This window comes from Diuraphis noxia, unplaced genomic scaffold, assembly GCF_037042655.1.
Source record: "Diuraphis noxia isolate RWA-SAM2 unplaced genomic scaffold, SU_Dnox_SAM2 contig0001, whole genome shotgun sequence".
NCBI lineage: Eukaryota > Metazoa > Arthropoda > Insecta > Hemiptera > Aphididae > Diuraphis > Diuraphis noxia.
Window position 1 is genome coordinate 41,893,388 of NW_028301711.1, and position 19,037 is coordinate 41,912,424.

Genomic DNA, 19,037 nt, shown 5'->3' on the forward strand with positions numbered 1-19,037 from the left:
TAATAAAAATACATATAGTATACAATTATTGTTTGACCCAGTAGTTATATATATTATTTTTGTGTTGGATATAATACAATTTTTTTCCAACCGATTTGCGTGAAACTTTGTTTATTGCCATAGAAACGTAAATTAAGAATAATAATAAAAAAAAATTTTAGTTTAATGAAATCCCGACAAAATATCTAATAACGCGCTAATTTTTTATTTCACTTTACCATTATTTTAGTGCCTAATATAAATACAACTCAAACGTACTCTAATTCTGTCTAACATTAATAATATGTGATCCGTTGTATGAGATCAATCAGACTAGACTATATCGACAAGTGATGTTTATAGTTTACCGATCACGGACCGGCTGTACTACATTATTGTTATTATTACAACTATGGCCATCGATGAGGGTTACGCTCGAGCGTGTAACGGATGTTATTGGCACAATAACTATGATATAATAATGTTTACATGTCATTATTGTAGCATAGAACAGCTGCTCAATGATGATATTATTATTATTATCGTCAATCGGAGAGCCACCAGTGTTAGCCGATTCGTTAATTTTAGCGCATTTATTATTTCGTTTCTCTCGCGGTTTGTTTATCTTCCCAAATAGACTATACCGACGATGACGACGTGTTATTAAAATATCGCCATATCGTTTATTCCTTTATCCGTCACAAATATTATTATTATTTGCAGAGTATTTCGAAGATATCTACTATTTTGGCAATCATCCGAAACTTTATTTAGTAAAAAAACATAACCGCGTGAGGGACGACAAAAAAACTATATTATGTTCCCACTGCAACAACAGCCTGCTGCAACCATATGAAACAAAATATCAAATATCAGATCATATAATATTACTATAAAATCAGGGCTCCTAAAAATTTTTAAATAATCACTAAAAATGTTTAAGTATTTTATAAAATACTATTAGTTATTATTTATTCATTTAAATTCTTTTTTTTAATGTATAAACAAAACAGTGCATCCTAATATTTTTTATTTCACTAACTTATATCAATAAACACATTTTTTTAGTTTTTTTTAAAAATAGTTTAGACTTGTGAAACGACCATTATTTTTAATGAATTTACCGTCTGTGGTATTATTTTGAAATTTTTATGTTCCCAACAATTTTGTTTTCAATAGACATAAAAAATTGGTCAGTTGATTCTTATACACTTACGTAAAAACTATATAATACTTCGTATTTACGTTTTTGAAATGCTCTTTATAAATGTAAAATAAATGTACGATTTTGCAAAAGTGTGTCTATAATTTACGCATAGGTAAGAAACCCTTTTTATACACATATTTTTAACTATTATTTATTGTGTTACGAAAAACTAAATCGCATGATACTTCAAATCCTGTCAAATTTGGCTACAATATTGATATTAAAATTTTTCAAGCTTACGGAGCCACGTTAATAATTATATGAATAATAATATTATGTGTATGCATAAAATATTAAGATATACGTACGCGCAAATAATGATTGAAAAAAATCTAAACGTTTTACTGAACGATTTCGTGATCGATTCGTTTCGTTTGCAGTCACCGTGGACGTATTACTACCGCTCGCTCAATTTCCAATCAATTAATTTTTTTTAAGCTGCAACAGTCGGTTGAGGAAGGACGAAATTGGTGGCTGGTATATAAGGACAAGGTATAAAATGAAAAATTTAAAATTCTCAGAGTATACGTACACACGCACACGCACTCGCGTATTACCCGACGACATTATCACGAGACCATATAGTGGCGATTATTGCCAGCGAATTAAATAATATATTATAATAATAATAAAAGCCACCGCAGAAAATTGTTGCATGTCGCAAAAAAGAAAAAAATATATATATATATATATATATTATACGTATATGACATTATGTATCATATATTATCTACTCGGCTGTACTGTGTGAGCTTAATATATATATATACGAGGTATACAATTACTACTATTACTCGTTACACGGGCACAGCCGCCGGCGGACTCAGTGAATTATGATCGTAATAATAACAACAACAATAATAATAATAATAATCGTCGGATATTTTGCATATAAATTGGTACTAGTCTTGTGGTATATATATATATATATAGTGGTCGTGATGGGTATATATTCATATATACAGTGTGTAATAATCGTCGTCGTTGTCGTTCTTATATACTGGCGAGCGGGCGAGCAGGCGGGCTGAAAGAAATTATTACGAGCGAGAAGAGCACGCCGCCGACGCCGCCAACACCACCGACGATGTCGTATAAAAAATCAAGTCGCGTATATAGATTTCGCGGTGTATATATAACGAAATATTATAATATAACCGAGACGGCGTGACGTGGTTTAACCGCACACACACGCACGTATAGTCGCTGTCGTTATAATAATTTATGATAAAATAATATTATATTTATGGTATTCCCGCCGCCACTGAAATTCGCTAGTAAGCGAAAAATAGTGTAATATACCAACGGAGGAATGAAAAAGAAAACCGAAGAGAGTGGACGTCGTCACCAATATTAGAGTACGTATTAGACATCGTAACGATTACTGTGTTACTTACATGGCACTATAGTAACCTGCAGATATAAGACGTGTATCATATAATAATATTAAAATATCAATAATTTATATAGTTATTACGGCTCATACTGCAGGCATAGGCAATGCAATGTAATAATTACTGAAACCGAGTCCTCGTTATTTAAGTTCATCTCCTACCAACCACTAGCTGTGGTACCATCCCCAGACATTTTATATTTAACAGTAGATCACCCATGATGGCTACGTTATAACAATATATTATACACAACTGGCACGGCTCGAACTTTTCAATAGTAAAAAATTCTCCCCTCGTACTCACAAACTCAAAAAGTCGCTGAAACTCGAATTGTCATTTGGATCCCTTGGGTTTCGTGGACCGTAAAAGTTCTACTACATAATACCTACCTTTTAATATCAGCACGTTTTAAAGAAACAGGCAAAGCGTTGTTCGAATTGTGTATCAAATATACATCACGATACGTAGGTATTCATTTAAATTCGACTTTGTATTACTCATAATAATATACTTCGCCACTTCGGTTTTTAACACTTTTCTATTTCGAGAACATTTGTGGCTAATAGAGGCCCATTTGAAATGTACAATAACGCAATACCATATTATCATTAATTTAAACCGATGAACGATCTTCGTGATAATTCACACAAAACCAGCTAAAAAATATGAAATTGTTTGTTTTTTTACAATATTATCAGCTCCGTTTAAGAAATAGGTACTTGTTATGGGGAAATTGAATCACAGTTTCGTGAGTGGGAAGGAGCGAACTCTATAGTGACATATATTTATTAAATTATTAAATTGTTTACCACAGCTGTCTGAGTTATGGTTGAAGTTCGTTTAGCAAAATTGACGTTGAGAGTGGATTTAAAGATTCCAAAGATTGGACGTCTGTTATTGGTACTGTACAATTGACGGATTTAGTAAGTCCCCAAAATAAACGTAGCTGGTAAAATATTATATGTTGTTATGATTTAATATAATATATTAATGTACCTAATAATTAAAAGACATTAATTGTATAAGTAATGAATAAAATAATAACGATTACAATAGGTATTTAAAGTATAAAATTAGCGTAGCGAGAAAGGGATCGAAAACCACAAAGACCGTCTTCTTCTGGAACACCATTACTAGTTGCGTACTAAAGTCCAAGAGATAGGTGTGATATATGTTTATACCACGACTATAAATAGTTAATCGATAGTAATTTATACTAATGCATTTGTTTTCATGATGTTGACAAACTATTTACGTGAACTGGTGGCGATGTTCCCGTTCTGGATTGGTTTATTTATCGTTGTTGTAATATGTTAAAGTGCAACATTTTAATTAAAACACCGGAATTACAAAAATACGAGTAAAATCTTACGGCAAAGAATCATAACCCATACGAGTAAGCTCCTTACATGGAGGTAAAAAATATAAATCTCTGAAGGTGATGACATTATATCAGCTGTATAATATTTCTATAATTTCAACCATCTATTATTAAATTATATAAAATATAATTGTATTTTAATATTTATTTTCCATGAAACAGTACCGTACTAAAAATACATTTTTTCTTCTAAACTCAATACCACTCGAGTTTATTGTTAATAGTTGAGATTCTTATTTTAGTAATTCATTAAAACGAACATTACCATCTATACCTCTTACAGAATTAGTGAAAAGGGAGAAAACATTATAGAAACAAACACTGCTAAAACAATTAATATAATATTTTTATTCATTTGAATTTTTCAATTACCACTTGGCCCACTTGCATACTTAGGGTCAATTGAAATTAATTTTTTAATACTTAATTAAAACTAAATATTTTGTTAAAAATACTTGATTTTTTTTTTTCCTTTTACACAGTACTAGGTACCTAACTGTTATATTTTATGCGTTATACGTTTGTGTTAACTAATTTATTAGGTACATTAAGCTTAATATTCTATTTTTAATTTTAATTTTTTTTTCAATGATTGCATAAAATAGTATACAGAGTTTTAAAAAGAATAGATTTGACTACAGCTATAAGTAATAAATGTTATGACGCACAATGGTATAAGCATTTTTTTAACTCAACGTATTATTTTTCAAATTTATCACGATAAAAGCTAGTTAGTGATTAAGATGGATTTTGATTTAACTATCTAGTTAATAGTCATTAGTTTAATCAGCCGACTAGTATTCGAGGCAAAAAGTTCATAGACAAATACCATAGACTTTGTGACTTTTTAACCGATTAAAGTCGTCCAGCCTCTGCACGCGGGCAACACGCATATTATAATTTTGAATTTTTGTTTGCTGCTCAGGAACTTACGTGCGTACCAGCAATTTTCAACTGCAGTTCTGTACAATCGTATCGCGCTGGATCTTAGGTAGGTGCTCACACGCGGTTGTTTCCGACCGGACGTCACTTATATTTTATCGTCGGACCGACGAGACGGGCACATGGTTGGAAGACACAAAACGCCGCCGAGACGCGTACCGATTTCCCAGCTGTCGTATAGTTGTCGCGTTGTTGACGGACGACCGTACGACTGTCGTATGCGACAATCGATCGTTTCGCGCGCCGATCAAAATTATAATATCATATTAATGTGATGATAAAAATATGTATCGTCGCCGTGTGACTGCTCGCAACCTATTGGCGGCGACACGCATGAGCCCGACGCCGTTTCGCGCACGTACACGCGGCGGCGTTATTTTAAGACGGACGCCACCGGCGACCTATTATAATAACGCGTCACGACCGATTCCTATTATTAGCCGCCTCGTCCCGGCCGCTCGATCTCCAGCGGGCGGGGGCCTGGACACGAGAGCCGATCTTTTTACGATCCGTTTATAGATCTTTGTATGATATATACACATCACGAGAGAACAGTCAGCGCACGCTAATTATCGTAGGCTGCACCGGTGTATATACCGACGGCCAGTTGATAAGTCCACGATGGTTATCTCGAGTTTTTTTTTTTTTTTTGGGCGGGGGGGAGACAAAAAACGTGAATCGCCCCCACCGTGGTAGGTTGTCGTAAAACAACCATCAGTTAGGTAAGATGAACTATTTTAATAGTTGGTGTTATTATTATTGATATAAGGAAAAACAAGTATACCTGACTATTTTTAATTTTATTCTTTCAATCTCGAGACTACCGGGTATCCATAAAAATTTAACTAACACTTGAATGATTTTATTTTTTTATTAGATACAATAACATGGAATTACGTCCAGACGTATACACTGCTTATGCATTTTTGTTTAACTTTATGTTAATTGTTAAATAATGAAAAACAATAAGTTAATAAGCACGTAATTACACTGACCATTGAAAAATGTCCAATTCAAAACTATTTTAAACTATTTCCATAGTACTTATCCACATATTATTAACTATTATATTATCGTATAATTGTAAAAAAAATAGGAAGTTGAATGAAAAATTACAAAGAAAAAAAATAATCCAGGATCACGTAAAAAAATATATTATTTTTGCATTATTATTTATCATTATTTATTCAATGACAATATGTAGAGTTGATGTTATTATATTATTTATATTACGCATGTTTTAGCTATAGATTAAATTATGATCAATAAAGGGAGAATTTGATAGTATTTGTTTAAAAAAATAAACATGTTACATTGTTTTAGAAAAAAGTTATTGTAAATATTTGCATACTTTTATAGAGTGGTGGCCTCAAAATATTGTTTTCATGCCTATTATACAATATGTCCTTCGAGTCTTGAGATCTGACATCACAAACCATATTATTTATATACCGTTTACTTTGCCTTGTACATTACATTATAACAATTTCTTCGAAGCTTAAGAGAGATTAAAAAATACTAATTGTCTTATTAATATGAATAAATATTTAAGCTGAAGCTATTTTCATAAAGTTTTTAAATTTATTGGTAATTTTTTTTTTTTTTTTGAATAAGTTGTTAAGCAATTTAAAATACATTTTTAATAATTTTCAGAATCTCTGATTCATTTAGTCGCTGATGAAATAAATGAAAACAATTTGTAATTTAGACGGCAGGAAACCTCTCTGCAGTACCTACTACGACTCTGAATACATAAAGTAATATAATAATGTTACAATAATATGTTACAATGAAATACACATTTCCGCAGTTAATTAATTGAACCCAAATCGTAATACTATTAAATAATAATGTATCAAACGAGTCGGCAGTGGTAGTAGCGAGGTGAAGTTATGGAAGGTTGCATTACAGCAATAGTAGTGCTGGTGTAGCAAAAATAGTGGTTAATATCAATAATATTTCTAATTATAATTAATCAGTGTGTATAATAGGTATAATGACGGAATAGGATAGCAATAATCTTGTACGTTTACATATATAATGACATTGACGTGTACGGTACACGTGCATGTAACAACGATCGCTTTAAGTCGTGCCTATAATATTATATACAATATTATACTACCTATAACGATCACAATTGTAAAATTATCTTCATTAACTGAAAATTACCGTAGCAGCTATTTTTCAATCATGAATAGCAAAATAAATCATAATAATTAACTGCAAAACACCAAAATTTAATAGCAGTTCATCACTTGCTTGTAACATATGTGTAACAAACTACTTTGATTCACTGAATCATGCTTAGTAGCGGGCCAATTCTGACAATGTGTATCGGCAAAAGTCAATACAACTAAAACGTTTAGCCAAATGTTGACAAATTACAATAAGATATTATATGGACAGTGAAAGTTAAAATTTACTGTTTATTATATGATGATTTTGGTTGTTAACATAGAAGCGTATGCTTTAACAAACATTTATGATACTTTTATAATATATAATTTAAAAAAAAATATATTAAAGACCTAATATGTTTAATTGAATCAATGAAATTCATTATAATAAATTACTGAATGGATTTACTATCATATAATTTATAAATTTGCTTTACGTTATAATTATTTTAAAGAAATGTAGAAATGATATTATTATAAATGAGTTATTGTTTTAGTAATTTTATTTATCAGAACTTTACAAACTTTCGTGATATATTGAATAACACAAAATGTAAACATTTTAAAGTGGATTTCCTTTCACGAATTTATCACGTATATTTTATGCTCATAACTTTTTTTAATAATTAGAAGTAGTAGTATGAAATTATATTTGAAGAGCTTTCAATTAAATTTGTTAAAAGTTTATAAACTTCATCCTTTGATTTTGCATGACATTCATAACACTAAAAACTAATTATTGGTTTAAAATTGATTTATAACATCATATTTAGTGACTAATTAAAAATATCATCGAGATATAATCAGTACAATTTTTAAATAGTGGGCACTCAAAGGACCATATAAATTTCCGTTATTAATTAAAGGTGTCCGCTTTTTAGAAGAACGCAATTCAATAATTATAAATCTTAAAAGTTAAGAGAGATTTCACTGTCATCAGTTTTTGAGAACAGTAATACAATTTATCAAAATTACCACCCAATATGATCAATGTGGTATACAAAACTTTGATCAAGTGAGGGAGGGAGTGAGCTATATGCAAAAAACTCGACTAATAATCTATGTACGAATAACGTGTATACGGACACATCCCCCGGGGTAGATTTTCCCATAAATTCAAATTTCCTATAAAAGCTCTTTATTACTACGCCTTACAGTTACACAAATTAACTTAGAAATTGTTGAGCTCAAATACGAGAATAAATATTGTAAGCATTAAGTTTGATGATTAATAATTAAACATATAATTTTACTATAGACATTATTAAATGTTTAATACATACACTTTATTTCAAAATGTATACATATATACTTACCATATATGTGAATTTAATTTCCCTTAAACTTATACTTTAATACACACAAGTTACTGTGTACTGACAGGCTTCCGAAAATGACCTAACCCTATATATAGAAATATCACTAATACTTGTCATGATTTTATTATTATTATTTATTTTTTTATTTTTTACAAAGGCCACGGAGATTTCACGATGTTGGCAATTTTAAATATTATAGGTAATATGCTCTTTAAATAATTACCGTTTCGCGTCGGTATTTCTTCGTAAGATATTATAATGTATACATGTATAAACGCATATATCGTTTTATAAAGAGGTTGCTGTGTATACAGTATACTAAACACTCACCAAAGGAATTTTTAGTTTTCTGGGTTTTCCTTTTGCCGCCGGCGAAAAGCCAATTTAGTGCTTGGAGCGAGCATCGTAATAGGATATTAGGATCATTTAATACACACCGCAGTGATAGGATTTTCACGGTCATGCCGTCCTTGTTATACCACTGTGGTAACAAACTAACAACACATATTGTACGGCTACAAGTAAAAATAACATATTTCTAACAATGTTCAGTATTCGGAGTAATATTATGAGCACATTCAAGCACATTCCTATTAATAAGCATAGTATACTATGTATACACTATATAGTATACTGTTAAGGGGAGGGGGATATTACACAATACATCAAACTTGAACATATTAAATATTAATATTAAAAAGTGTGTGAACATATTAATTTAAAAATGACATATTCTAATTTCCTGCTTTTATTTTCAAGTATTCAGTTATATTGACAACGATAATTTGTAAGTTCGTAACGTTAAAAATACATAAAATGTTCACTTAATTTTTATATTAGCATTTTTTATTCATCATAATATTTTAAAATTTTTTGAATATTTTTGAGCTGTTGTTAAGCATAAAATAATTTCGATTTTGATAAAATATCTTCAAATTATTAAGAATTATTCTACTCGATCAAAGATTGAAAACTTTAAAACAAAGATTTTGTAAATGGAAATTGCATGAAAAAATTGAGTTATATTTAAGATTTTGTTATTTAATACAAGTTTCGTTAAGTATAAATTTTACTATTTCGAAATAATAGTAATAAAGAAATTCAAAATAATTTTAATAGGCTTAGGAGATTCAAATGTTTTCAATAGTATTTAACACGTCCAGATGTTCTTATCGAACGGTTTATTATTTTGTTATTATTTAAAAACGAAAAATCCCGTACATTTTTTAAGATATATATTTTTATACACTTATATATATATATAATATATATACTACCATTACTACCTAACAAAAGTGTCACTAATGGGTGGCTAATTCCCTCAATTGTAACATGTACTTTGTATAATTTATTTAAACTGTTTTTTATTTAATATTTATATATAAATAACTTATATAATGTTTAAAAACCTTATGATATTCTTGTTTCATATATAATTATTGTGCTATTAAGTACAGTTGGTATATTTAATATATAAAAAAAAGTTTTTGGCTTTTTTTTTAGTTATTTTCTATAAATGTTAATTATGTTAAAAATATAATTCAATGTTCCTCATAAGTAGTTATAATCGCAGCTTAGAAATGTTAAAAATACTTATAGAAACCGATACTTTTTATTAAAAATATTTAATAAAGTGTGTACATAACTAAACAAACTCTTGAAAATTTGCATTTATGATTTGGTACTACTTTACGTTTTAATACTGTTTTTTGTAATTCGTAAAGAATAAAGCTTTGAGTTTTTTCGTTATAATTTAAAAATATTATTCATAAGCACAAAAACATTCAATTAAATGCAAGTTTTCCCTTGTCAATGTAAAAATCATATTTTTAATTTAGGTGATGTGAAATCGAATTTTTCCAACACATACATGCGTATTCATACAAATTTACTTTTATTGGAAATACACCCAAGAGACGGAGAAATACTTCCAAAAATATATAGATGGGGTCATTTCTTAAGAAATATTGCTGCTAGTCACATCGCACATGACTACAGGTCATGACAACAGGTTAGGTTAGGTTATGTTACAGTCGACAATATTGTTGTTACAATTTGGTTTTTTGGTTTTCTCCTTCGAAAAGAAACGGTCTGTATATATAAGAGTACAAGATACATGATTTACAGGTTTAGTTGAAATTCATGAACACACATATTTGTAAACATTATTATTATTATTATTATTTGCTTACTCAAACCGTGTCAATTGATGTGCGACGAGCACGCGTGTTAAAATACGTGTGAAATCGTCTAAATGTCAAGACGTTTAAAGACTTGTGTATACAAACCTTTAACCAACACAACTTTTAATTAACTGATATTCTTGCACGTATACACACAGACAAGCAAACACTATCTGTCTCACGTGTATTTAAGCATGTGGAAGTCGCATCTTATATAATGTTTATTGTTTATTGTATGTTGTACATCTGCGATGGTAGGGATTCGATTGTCATTAGAAATCTCTAAAAATGAAGTTACCAGACCACTTTTTGAGTTTTCAAAACCCTCCAACTGAGCCAACAAAAAATCTTACAAACTTTTAAACAGTAATACTAGTATTACTACTAATAATACGATTAATAATGGTCTTATACATATTTCGGTTAGTCTAACGTAGATTTTGGTATGGATTCCATAAACCACTATCGTTTAAACATATTTAAGTATTGAAAAAAAAATTAGTCAAAACTGTACACCCGATGAATTTGTACACAAGTAATTATCAAAATTTAAAATATAAATACAAACTACAAAATTTTTAAAATTCTAAAGATATTATTACTATTATTTTAAACATTTTATTTAACTTTTATAAATACATAATAATATTTTGGTTGATTAATTTAATTTAAATGATTTTATGAGAAAAACTTAAAGCTTAATTTCGTGATCACTAATTTGTCCAAAAATAACACTACCTGAATGCCATAAACCATTAAATACAGGGAAGTATTCAGTTGTTCTTCCTGGTGGATGGGAGAGAGGAAATTTTTTAACTCAAATCATAGGCACTTATACAAGTATATCACACTGATTAACTATGAGGGACAGAGGGGTACGGAGTACTCCAACTAATTTTTCAGAAATTTTAGCGTATCACTACTTTAATTTTTAACGGGAACTTACGGGACGTTGTAACATTCTGAATTTTTATCAAAATGCACGTGAAAACATATTTTTTTTCTATGTAAAATCTTGGATATATAATGATAAACGAGATGAAGAAAAAACCCGTTGTCCAAGAAGGATCAAATTGGAAGATAAGAAAGAAGTTACCTACCATAAATTTATTATGGAACTATTTGAATAAATAATTCAAATAAATTGTTTTTTATTTAGTTATTTTGGAGTTTGTTATTATATTTTATAAATTATAACTATTTTATGCAATATAATATTTGCAGCAATTTTTATTTTTATTTTATTATTCATAAATATTTTTTTCTGATTTGAAGAGGGGCATTAGGGGGTGTGAGGGCATGAGCTTATAACGTTTTACAAGAGATAGGAACGCTTTTTTTTTTTAAGTTAACAGAGTAGAAGTAAATAAGTAAGCACCTGAATACATGAAACACATTTAAAAATATCCGGGGGGTGATTGTCTTTTTCAACCCCCTTGAATACGCCTCTGATTTAAAAACATAATTACTTTGTGTTATCAAAATACGGAGTTGTATTTTATCACTTACATTAAAGTTCGAATCTCAGTAAATTTAATTTTATTATCAGTAAAATAAATGCTCTCTAAATTCCTGCAAGACGATTTATATCATGGAGAAATTTAGGAATGCACCAATTGTTTTCACAACGGTGTTTTTTCTCCAGTATATCAGTGATTTCGGAATTTTCACGATGTATAACAGCTCTTTAGACCAGACATTTATTTTTAAGAACACTTTAAAATTACCAATCGTCTATGATTCTCATGAGCTGAACACTTGTCCACTTTAAGAAAGAATTGCAAATAAAAATTATTTTATAAAGACAAAAATTGTATCATGATTATCACCTTCTAATAATTTTAATATATTTAAAAACAAACATTTCTTATAGACCTATGATTTGGTTTTTAAAAACAATTTTAAGCATTAATTTGTGTATTTAAGAACAACTAAAACTTAATCTTTTATAATATTGTCAAACGAATGTCAAGCTTTTATCTATCAGCAAAATCGTGTTCTTAGTGCTTGCTGCCCTAATGCGGTAATACGGCGTGACATATAGGCAATATAGGTACATCGGTGTGTAGGTGAATGTAAAAAAGTTTTAAACTTTTTAATAAATTTCAACTTTTTTTTTACTTTTGCATCGGTAAAATTTTTTTTATTTCTAAACTCCCTATTAAAATAAGAAATACATTCATGACTGTTTATTCTAGATGTTTTGAAATAATTTAGAGTGTTGGTATAATATATAAAATATTATATATTATATATTATATCTACAAACAACCTTAAACTTCTACCTACAACGAAACAAAATACTGTGAATACGAACAAATCGTATGACACAAATGATTATTTCGTAATACATATTATTATTATTAATTCCCGATGCACGCATGAACACGTATTTCCATTGAATCACGATGTTAATCTCGGTTAACCGATATTTGCTTTTGGGTCAATTTGAGCGTAACGTCATCTAAGGCTATTTGGCGGGTTGTGTAGTATAAATAAGTATTTTGAAGGGTTTAACGGGCGTTAAGGGTTGGGATTAATTTTATTGCAGAGACACGCGATTTTCGCATCTTTAGTTCTTTGGTTGTATTCAAATCATCGGGTACATCTAAGACTTAAAATACGATAATATCCTATATATATATATATATAGTTATAAATATTATAGTGATTACAATTTACAATCACAATATAAAGTTACAATAATAATATTTACATGATGGGAAGTCGTCGACCACAACAGGTCATCTACACCGTTGTCCCCCTCCCGTCGACCGTGGTCTGTGACAAATTATTACAACATGAACCGACGTCACCTTCTCCCTACAGCATCATGCACTAGATGACTACAAAATTTCATAATTTATTATATAGTCATCACAACGAAATAATAATAATAATAGTGTTAAAGGTACTTTATAAATCACGAATATGTTTCATTTAGCGATGACACTCTGCTCTGGAAAACATTTTCTTAATGTACTTCGATTTTTGCGAATTTTAATGGCAATCAATCCGAAAATGGCAAATAAGAATTTTTTTTAATTATTTTACAAATCTTGTTTTTTATGCATGGCCAGTAGTTAACAGAACTTAGATTTTTAATTTAAATCCAGACCAAATTTCACTATTAAAATTAAAACACTAAACTTCAATAATAATAATAAAAATTAATATTAGATTTTAAATTATTTGAAAAATCATTAATATTAATTACCGAGAATTTAGTGACATAAAAATGAGAATTAATATTTGTTTATAAATGAGTAATAAATTATAATACTTAGTTAATAAGATTTACTCTTATTAAATATGATAATAATAATATAGGTATATTATACCGATTTGGATATTAATTTATTAATTATTTAAAATTTAATATGATCATTTTAATCTTGGAATTTAAATTTTATTACCAAATTTAAAACTTGTAATTGAACACGAAAAATATTTATAATATTTTTTTTTTCAAGTGCATCACTTATATTGCTAAATATGTACTTTGTTTTATCGGCCAAACTGTTTGGCTTGATTATAGACCTAGATACTAAGGCGTGTTAATTTATCCACTGGTAGTGTGACTAATTATTATACATTTGGATAAGTCACGCGATATTCGTCTAAGGAGGTGAATGAGCATTCTCACACTGAATGGAAGTGTTTAACCTTCAGTAATTATGTTTTCAAAAACATTTGACAAATAATAAATAAATACAAAACACAAATACTGAATTAAATCCTAAGACATTTCCTGTACAATTTATGGATGTAGGTAAATGTTATTACATTCAAACAGGTAAAATGTAATAATTAATAACACATCCATCAACAATGCTATAGGTACCATAGTGTAATATTTATACTTAAAGCTGTTATAAACTGTTATATCTAGTACTTAGATAAAGTTATAAACTAACGAAACATAATTAAAGAAGTATAAATAATTTTAAAATATTAAAACACTACAAGAAAAGTTGACTAAAAAAATAAATAAACTTTAATTCTGACTACATCCCAAAAAATATTCATTAATTATCTATAATATTATATAGAATAAAATTATAATTATATTTCAATAATAATAATGTTTGTTTAGTTAACTTAAAATTGAAGCCTTCAATTATTTTAAAAATATTTTAATATTTGTCACATTGGTAAATTTCTCTATTTATGTACTTTTCATTAGTAGATTAAAATTTTTAATCATTTTTCATGATTTTTCAATTATAAATAAAATATGTGTTATGTGGTATTGTAGGTATGTAATAAAATACAAATTATAAGAAAATTATGTATACTAAATTTATATATGGAAAATGAAAGGCAATAACCGAGATACCAAGCATACCGAAGTTAAAGTGGTTTAAAGTTATGCATGCAGTATTCTAACATGTGGGTATATATGTATATGTCGTATTTATACATCCACAATTATTATTAGTTATTTTTTTCCCCTATGTATTAATACACACTTCACTTTACCCTCGCTTTACTTGAGATACTACCATAGACATAAATATAGTCCTCAAAAGGATAGGACTCTAACCCAAAAGGTGTTAAATGTAAGTTTTAAGTGTGGTGCTTTACACCAATACACCCTCTATTATAGGTACAAATATTTTTGTCATTCAAAAAATGCACAAATTTATTTATACATTATAACTATATTTTTATAAACAATTGAACTAACGATTGTATCATATTAAAACTATATACTCAATTCTGATGTGAAAACAATCTGTTTAAAAATATGAGTGAAATAAATTTGTATGTACACTCAAAATATTTTGTAGCCACCTGTTGAAACACATACAATGTTAGTATTCATGGATATTTTCTGTCGTGTTTACACCGGTGGCTGAATTTTTACAGGCTTTATTTTATAATATAAAAAATGTTAAATAATAAACACTAACAAACAAATTTCTACAGTTAGTCAAATGAATAATTTACACAAAATATGGTGAATTAAATTTACAAAATAATGTACGACTGCCATTTGTCAGTTACCACTGTGTAGTGTAGAAAACAATGGAGTCTGAGTTATCCAAAGGAAAATCTATTTATATGTCTAACAATACCAGTCTCAAACCATTGACATAATTTTGAGAGCAATTCAAAAGCGCGTAATAAGCAACAGTGGTTATAGTTTATTGAATTAATAAATTGAATACATTTATCAATGTATCTAGTGTTTATAAAAACATAATTAAACTAAAACAAAGTGAAATAATACGTTAAGGAGAGCTTGAGAAAAAGCCCTCTTAAACCACCTCCTCCCATCTTAAGTTTACGTGCATTTACTCCAATATTATATTATGTTAAATGCGATTTTTTTTTTTACTATTATTTCCACAAATTCTTTGTCAGCGACGGCTGTACACAATATAGGTGATAGACGGATACTATAACGCGAGTCGCACGGAGCGGCTGGGACTTAGATTTATATATAATATTATTGCGCGTTTAATCGACTGTGAATATAGCAGGCACGCAGAATTCGCGACGGTTTAAGTTACTGTTGCCGTATTACTACAAGGCACGGGCCATTTGAGACTCGTGTCCATTTAATACACGATGCGCCGCATCTTTCTCTGTCTCTCTCTCTCTCTGAATATATATATATATATATAACTTACACAATGAACATAAGATACAATATCATAATATTTAGGTGTATATATCGATTATAAGAGACGTCGGTTAAAAAATAAAATGAGAAACCTATACATTACGTTTTGCGGTGGTGGATTGAGAAAGATTTTTAAAACCCACGGTAATTTATTTTTCTAGGTTAGGTACTGTCAATTGTAAATTCCGGTCAAGGGGGGGGTAGAAATACAATTTAATAAATAAATTTATTCAAATAATAATATTAAAAGCATTAAAAGTATCAAAGTTAAACAAAGTTGGAGTATTATTCATATTGACCGTCAAAATATATCTACCCAGATATAGCTATATCATATTATTATTTTATTATTTTCTGATTATTTCAAACCTAAATAATATTTGTCTTTGAGACTTTTCTTGATTATCAAATATATATCCATTAATTAATCTAATAAATAAAATAAGCACACATATCAATATCTTCAATATTTTTAGAATAAAAAAACACTCATCAGATCTCATAATAATATAATATATCATATATTATGTGTATAATATTATCGATAACCATCGATGTGTTGATAATGTTTCAATAACATTCACTCATGTATTTTTAATTCTATAGAAGGTTCAACTTCATAAAATTGTATTATGGGAATACGAGCTCTATTTATATACATTTCATTTATGGTTTTGGACGGTATTAATATGCATCTGTTTTTACATTTGTTTATAAAACCACAATACTATTTAACTTGTTGATGATGGTTTAATATTAAATATCAGTATTCTAAAATCTAAATACATTACACTTTTATCGCGCAAAAGTTATACTTTGTAATTTGTATTCATTACTCGTCGATAATGTCTAAAATGGACGGGTGACGATTCGCATAAAAACGTATTGTATGTGCAATTCTATGTCTGAAGGGAAATATGTATATTCTTGTTAGATGATTAAAAAAAAAAAAAAATTTTCATTTTCTATCTCCGCACTATAATACTACGTTCATAACAATATTATTAGCACAAGAATGATACTAACACATAAAATGATGATAACTACGAGCACGGATACCTCTATGGCTCTATGGCATCCAGGGCATACCTATTACAGTACAAATAGTAATGCAGCATTGCAAATCATAACTTACAGTTTTTGTATCTAGATGAAAACACATTTATCTCTTACCATTATCTACGTATCTCTTGAATTTTTGATCGAATAAAGGCGTTTTGTGCGCAATCCTTTGACGTAAAAAGATATGGCCCGTTGGTAATTTAAGTTTGCGACTGCTGGTGCTATGGATAACATTTTAGTTATCTGTTCCCCGCACTGTAGATAACAAGACCGATATACCGTATAATATTGAACATTTATCGAAGGTGCCGCATTTTATATACCGCATCCCAGTTGGGATTACTAGTAATGATCGTTATATAACAATTCAAGAGTTATGTTCATGATCAAAAACTGAACGTGCTAATATGTAACTATGTATCAAAAAATATATAATAATTAAATAATATTTTTAATTATTTCACTTTTACCTATCGTATGAATAATACGATTGGTAAGCTATAAAGTAAATAGTTTTAATAATGTATGTATTTTATTATTACCAATAATTTCAGCATGCGCTAGAGCTCTGCACGGTCCCCGTCATTTTATAAACCAGAGAGGAATCAGGACTGGACCGGACTTAATCGTTTTATTTACGACGTATTAGAAAAGACTGAGAGTTAATCCTGCACGAAATTTCATTACCTTGCGTTCTTTATATAGATCGGAAATGGATGAATATTATGTCTACTGCAATAAGAACATACAAAATGTGACAAGCTATTTTTGGGTTCCAAAACATTATGATCTAAATTAAATTCACTACGTAAAATAAACATGGGGAATTAAATTATGAAATTTACTCTCAAAATGAAGATCACACTAGATTGAACAAGAATATACCTATATCAAATCAGAATTGAAAGACCGGACCGGACCGTATTAAATTAAAATACAAAACGACCAGACCATGCAAAGCTCTACCATGAGGATACCCCAACTAAATATTTTTAATTAATTTACCAATTTTTATTAGAAAACTTTTTGTGTATCCTAGATTTTTTTTTAAAAGAAATCGACCATTATTAATACCACGCATCACTGGCTTGGTATCGTTGCATCGGTTTTTTTGTATACCACGGAGTTCGAGAGAACAAACAGATTTGTCGAGCACTTGGTATATTAAATTATATAATAATAATACGCTCATATGTTATTATCAGCTATTATATGGATGATAGGCACGGCGTGCGATTTATATCATAATACAATATACCACGTTTATATACATGACGTATTGTCTCGTGCACAAACAGAGGTTCACGAACGAATCGCGGTAAACGAATCGACAACACGCACACAATAATAATAATATTACTAACTCCTCGTGTAGACGACGACTGCAAAGGCGGCGGCTTAAGCGCTCGTCGCGAAAGAGCAGGAGATTTATCTCGTAATATCATTACAATATTTATCAACGCTATAGGTTTATATATACATCATATAATGATATTGCATAATGCACATAATGATAATAGAGCGAGCATCATTATTATTATTGCACTACACCCACCCGCGACCGTGGGATAGTCGTCAATAGGTGTGCGCGCCAAATAAACACGTGGCGGATTTTCGTGACAGTTATCTCACCCGTCTCTGATACATATATGTTTGTATATATATATATACACATAATATTATAATATATACGCGTACGCCCGCTGTTTATGCAAATCTCGGTCGCGTAGCGGCGGGCGGCGGAGTCGGTATCGCGGTACA

The 19,037-nt window shown here is 29.3% G+C and overlaps 1 protein-coding gene across 4 annotated transcripts in view; it reads right to left on the reverse strand.

The window, feature by feature from the left end:
- Scgdelta (sarcoglycan delta) overlaps positions 1 to 19,037 on the reverse strand; it is a 139,551-nt gene that overhangs the window by 28,267 nt on the left and 92,247 nt on the right. The window contains exon 1 of one of the 4 annotated variants that reach the window (XM_089216434.1): positions 4,788 to 5,234. The exons of the other annotated variants lie outside the window; for them this stretch is intronic. Within the exon in view, the coding sequence (XP_089072560.1) occupies positions 4,788 to 4,790 (3 nt within the window). The 5' untranslated portion in view covers positions 4,791 to 5,234. Of the gene's footprint in view, positions 1 to 4,787; positions 5,235 to 19,037 lie in introns of those variants that run through there. 4 annotated transcript variants of the gene reach the window in all.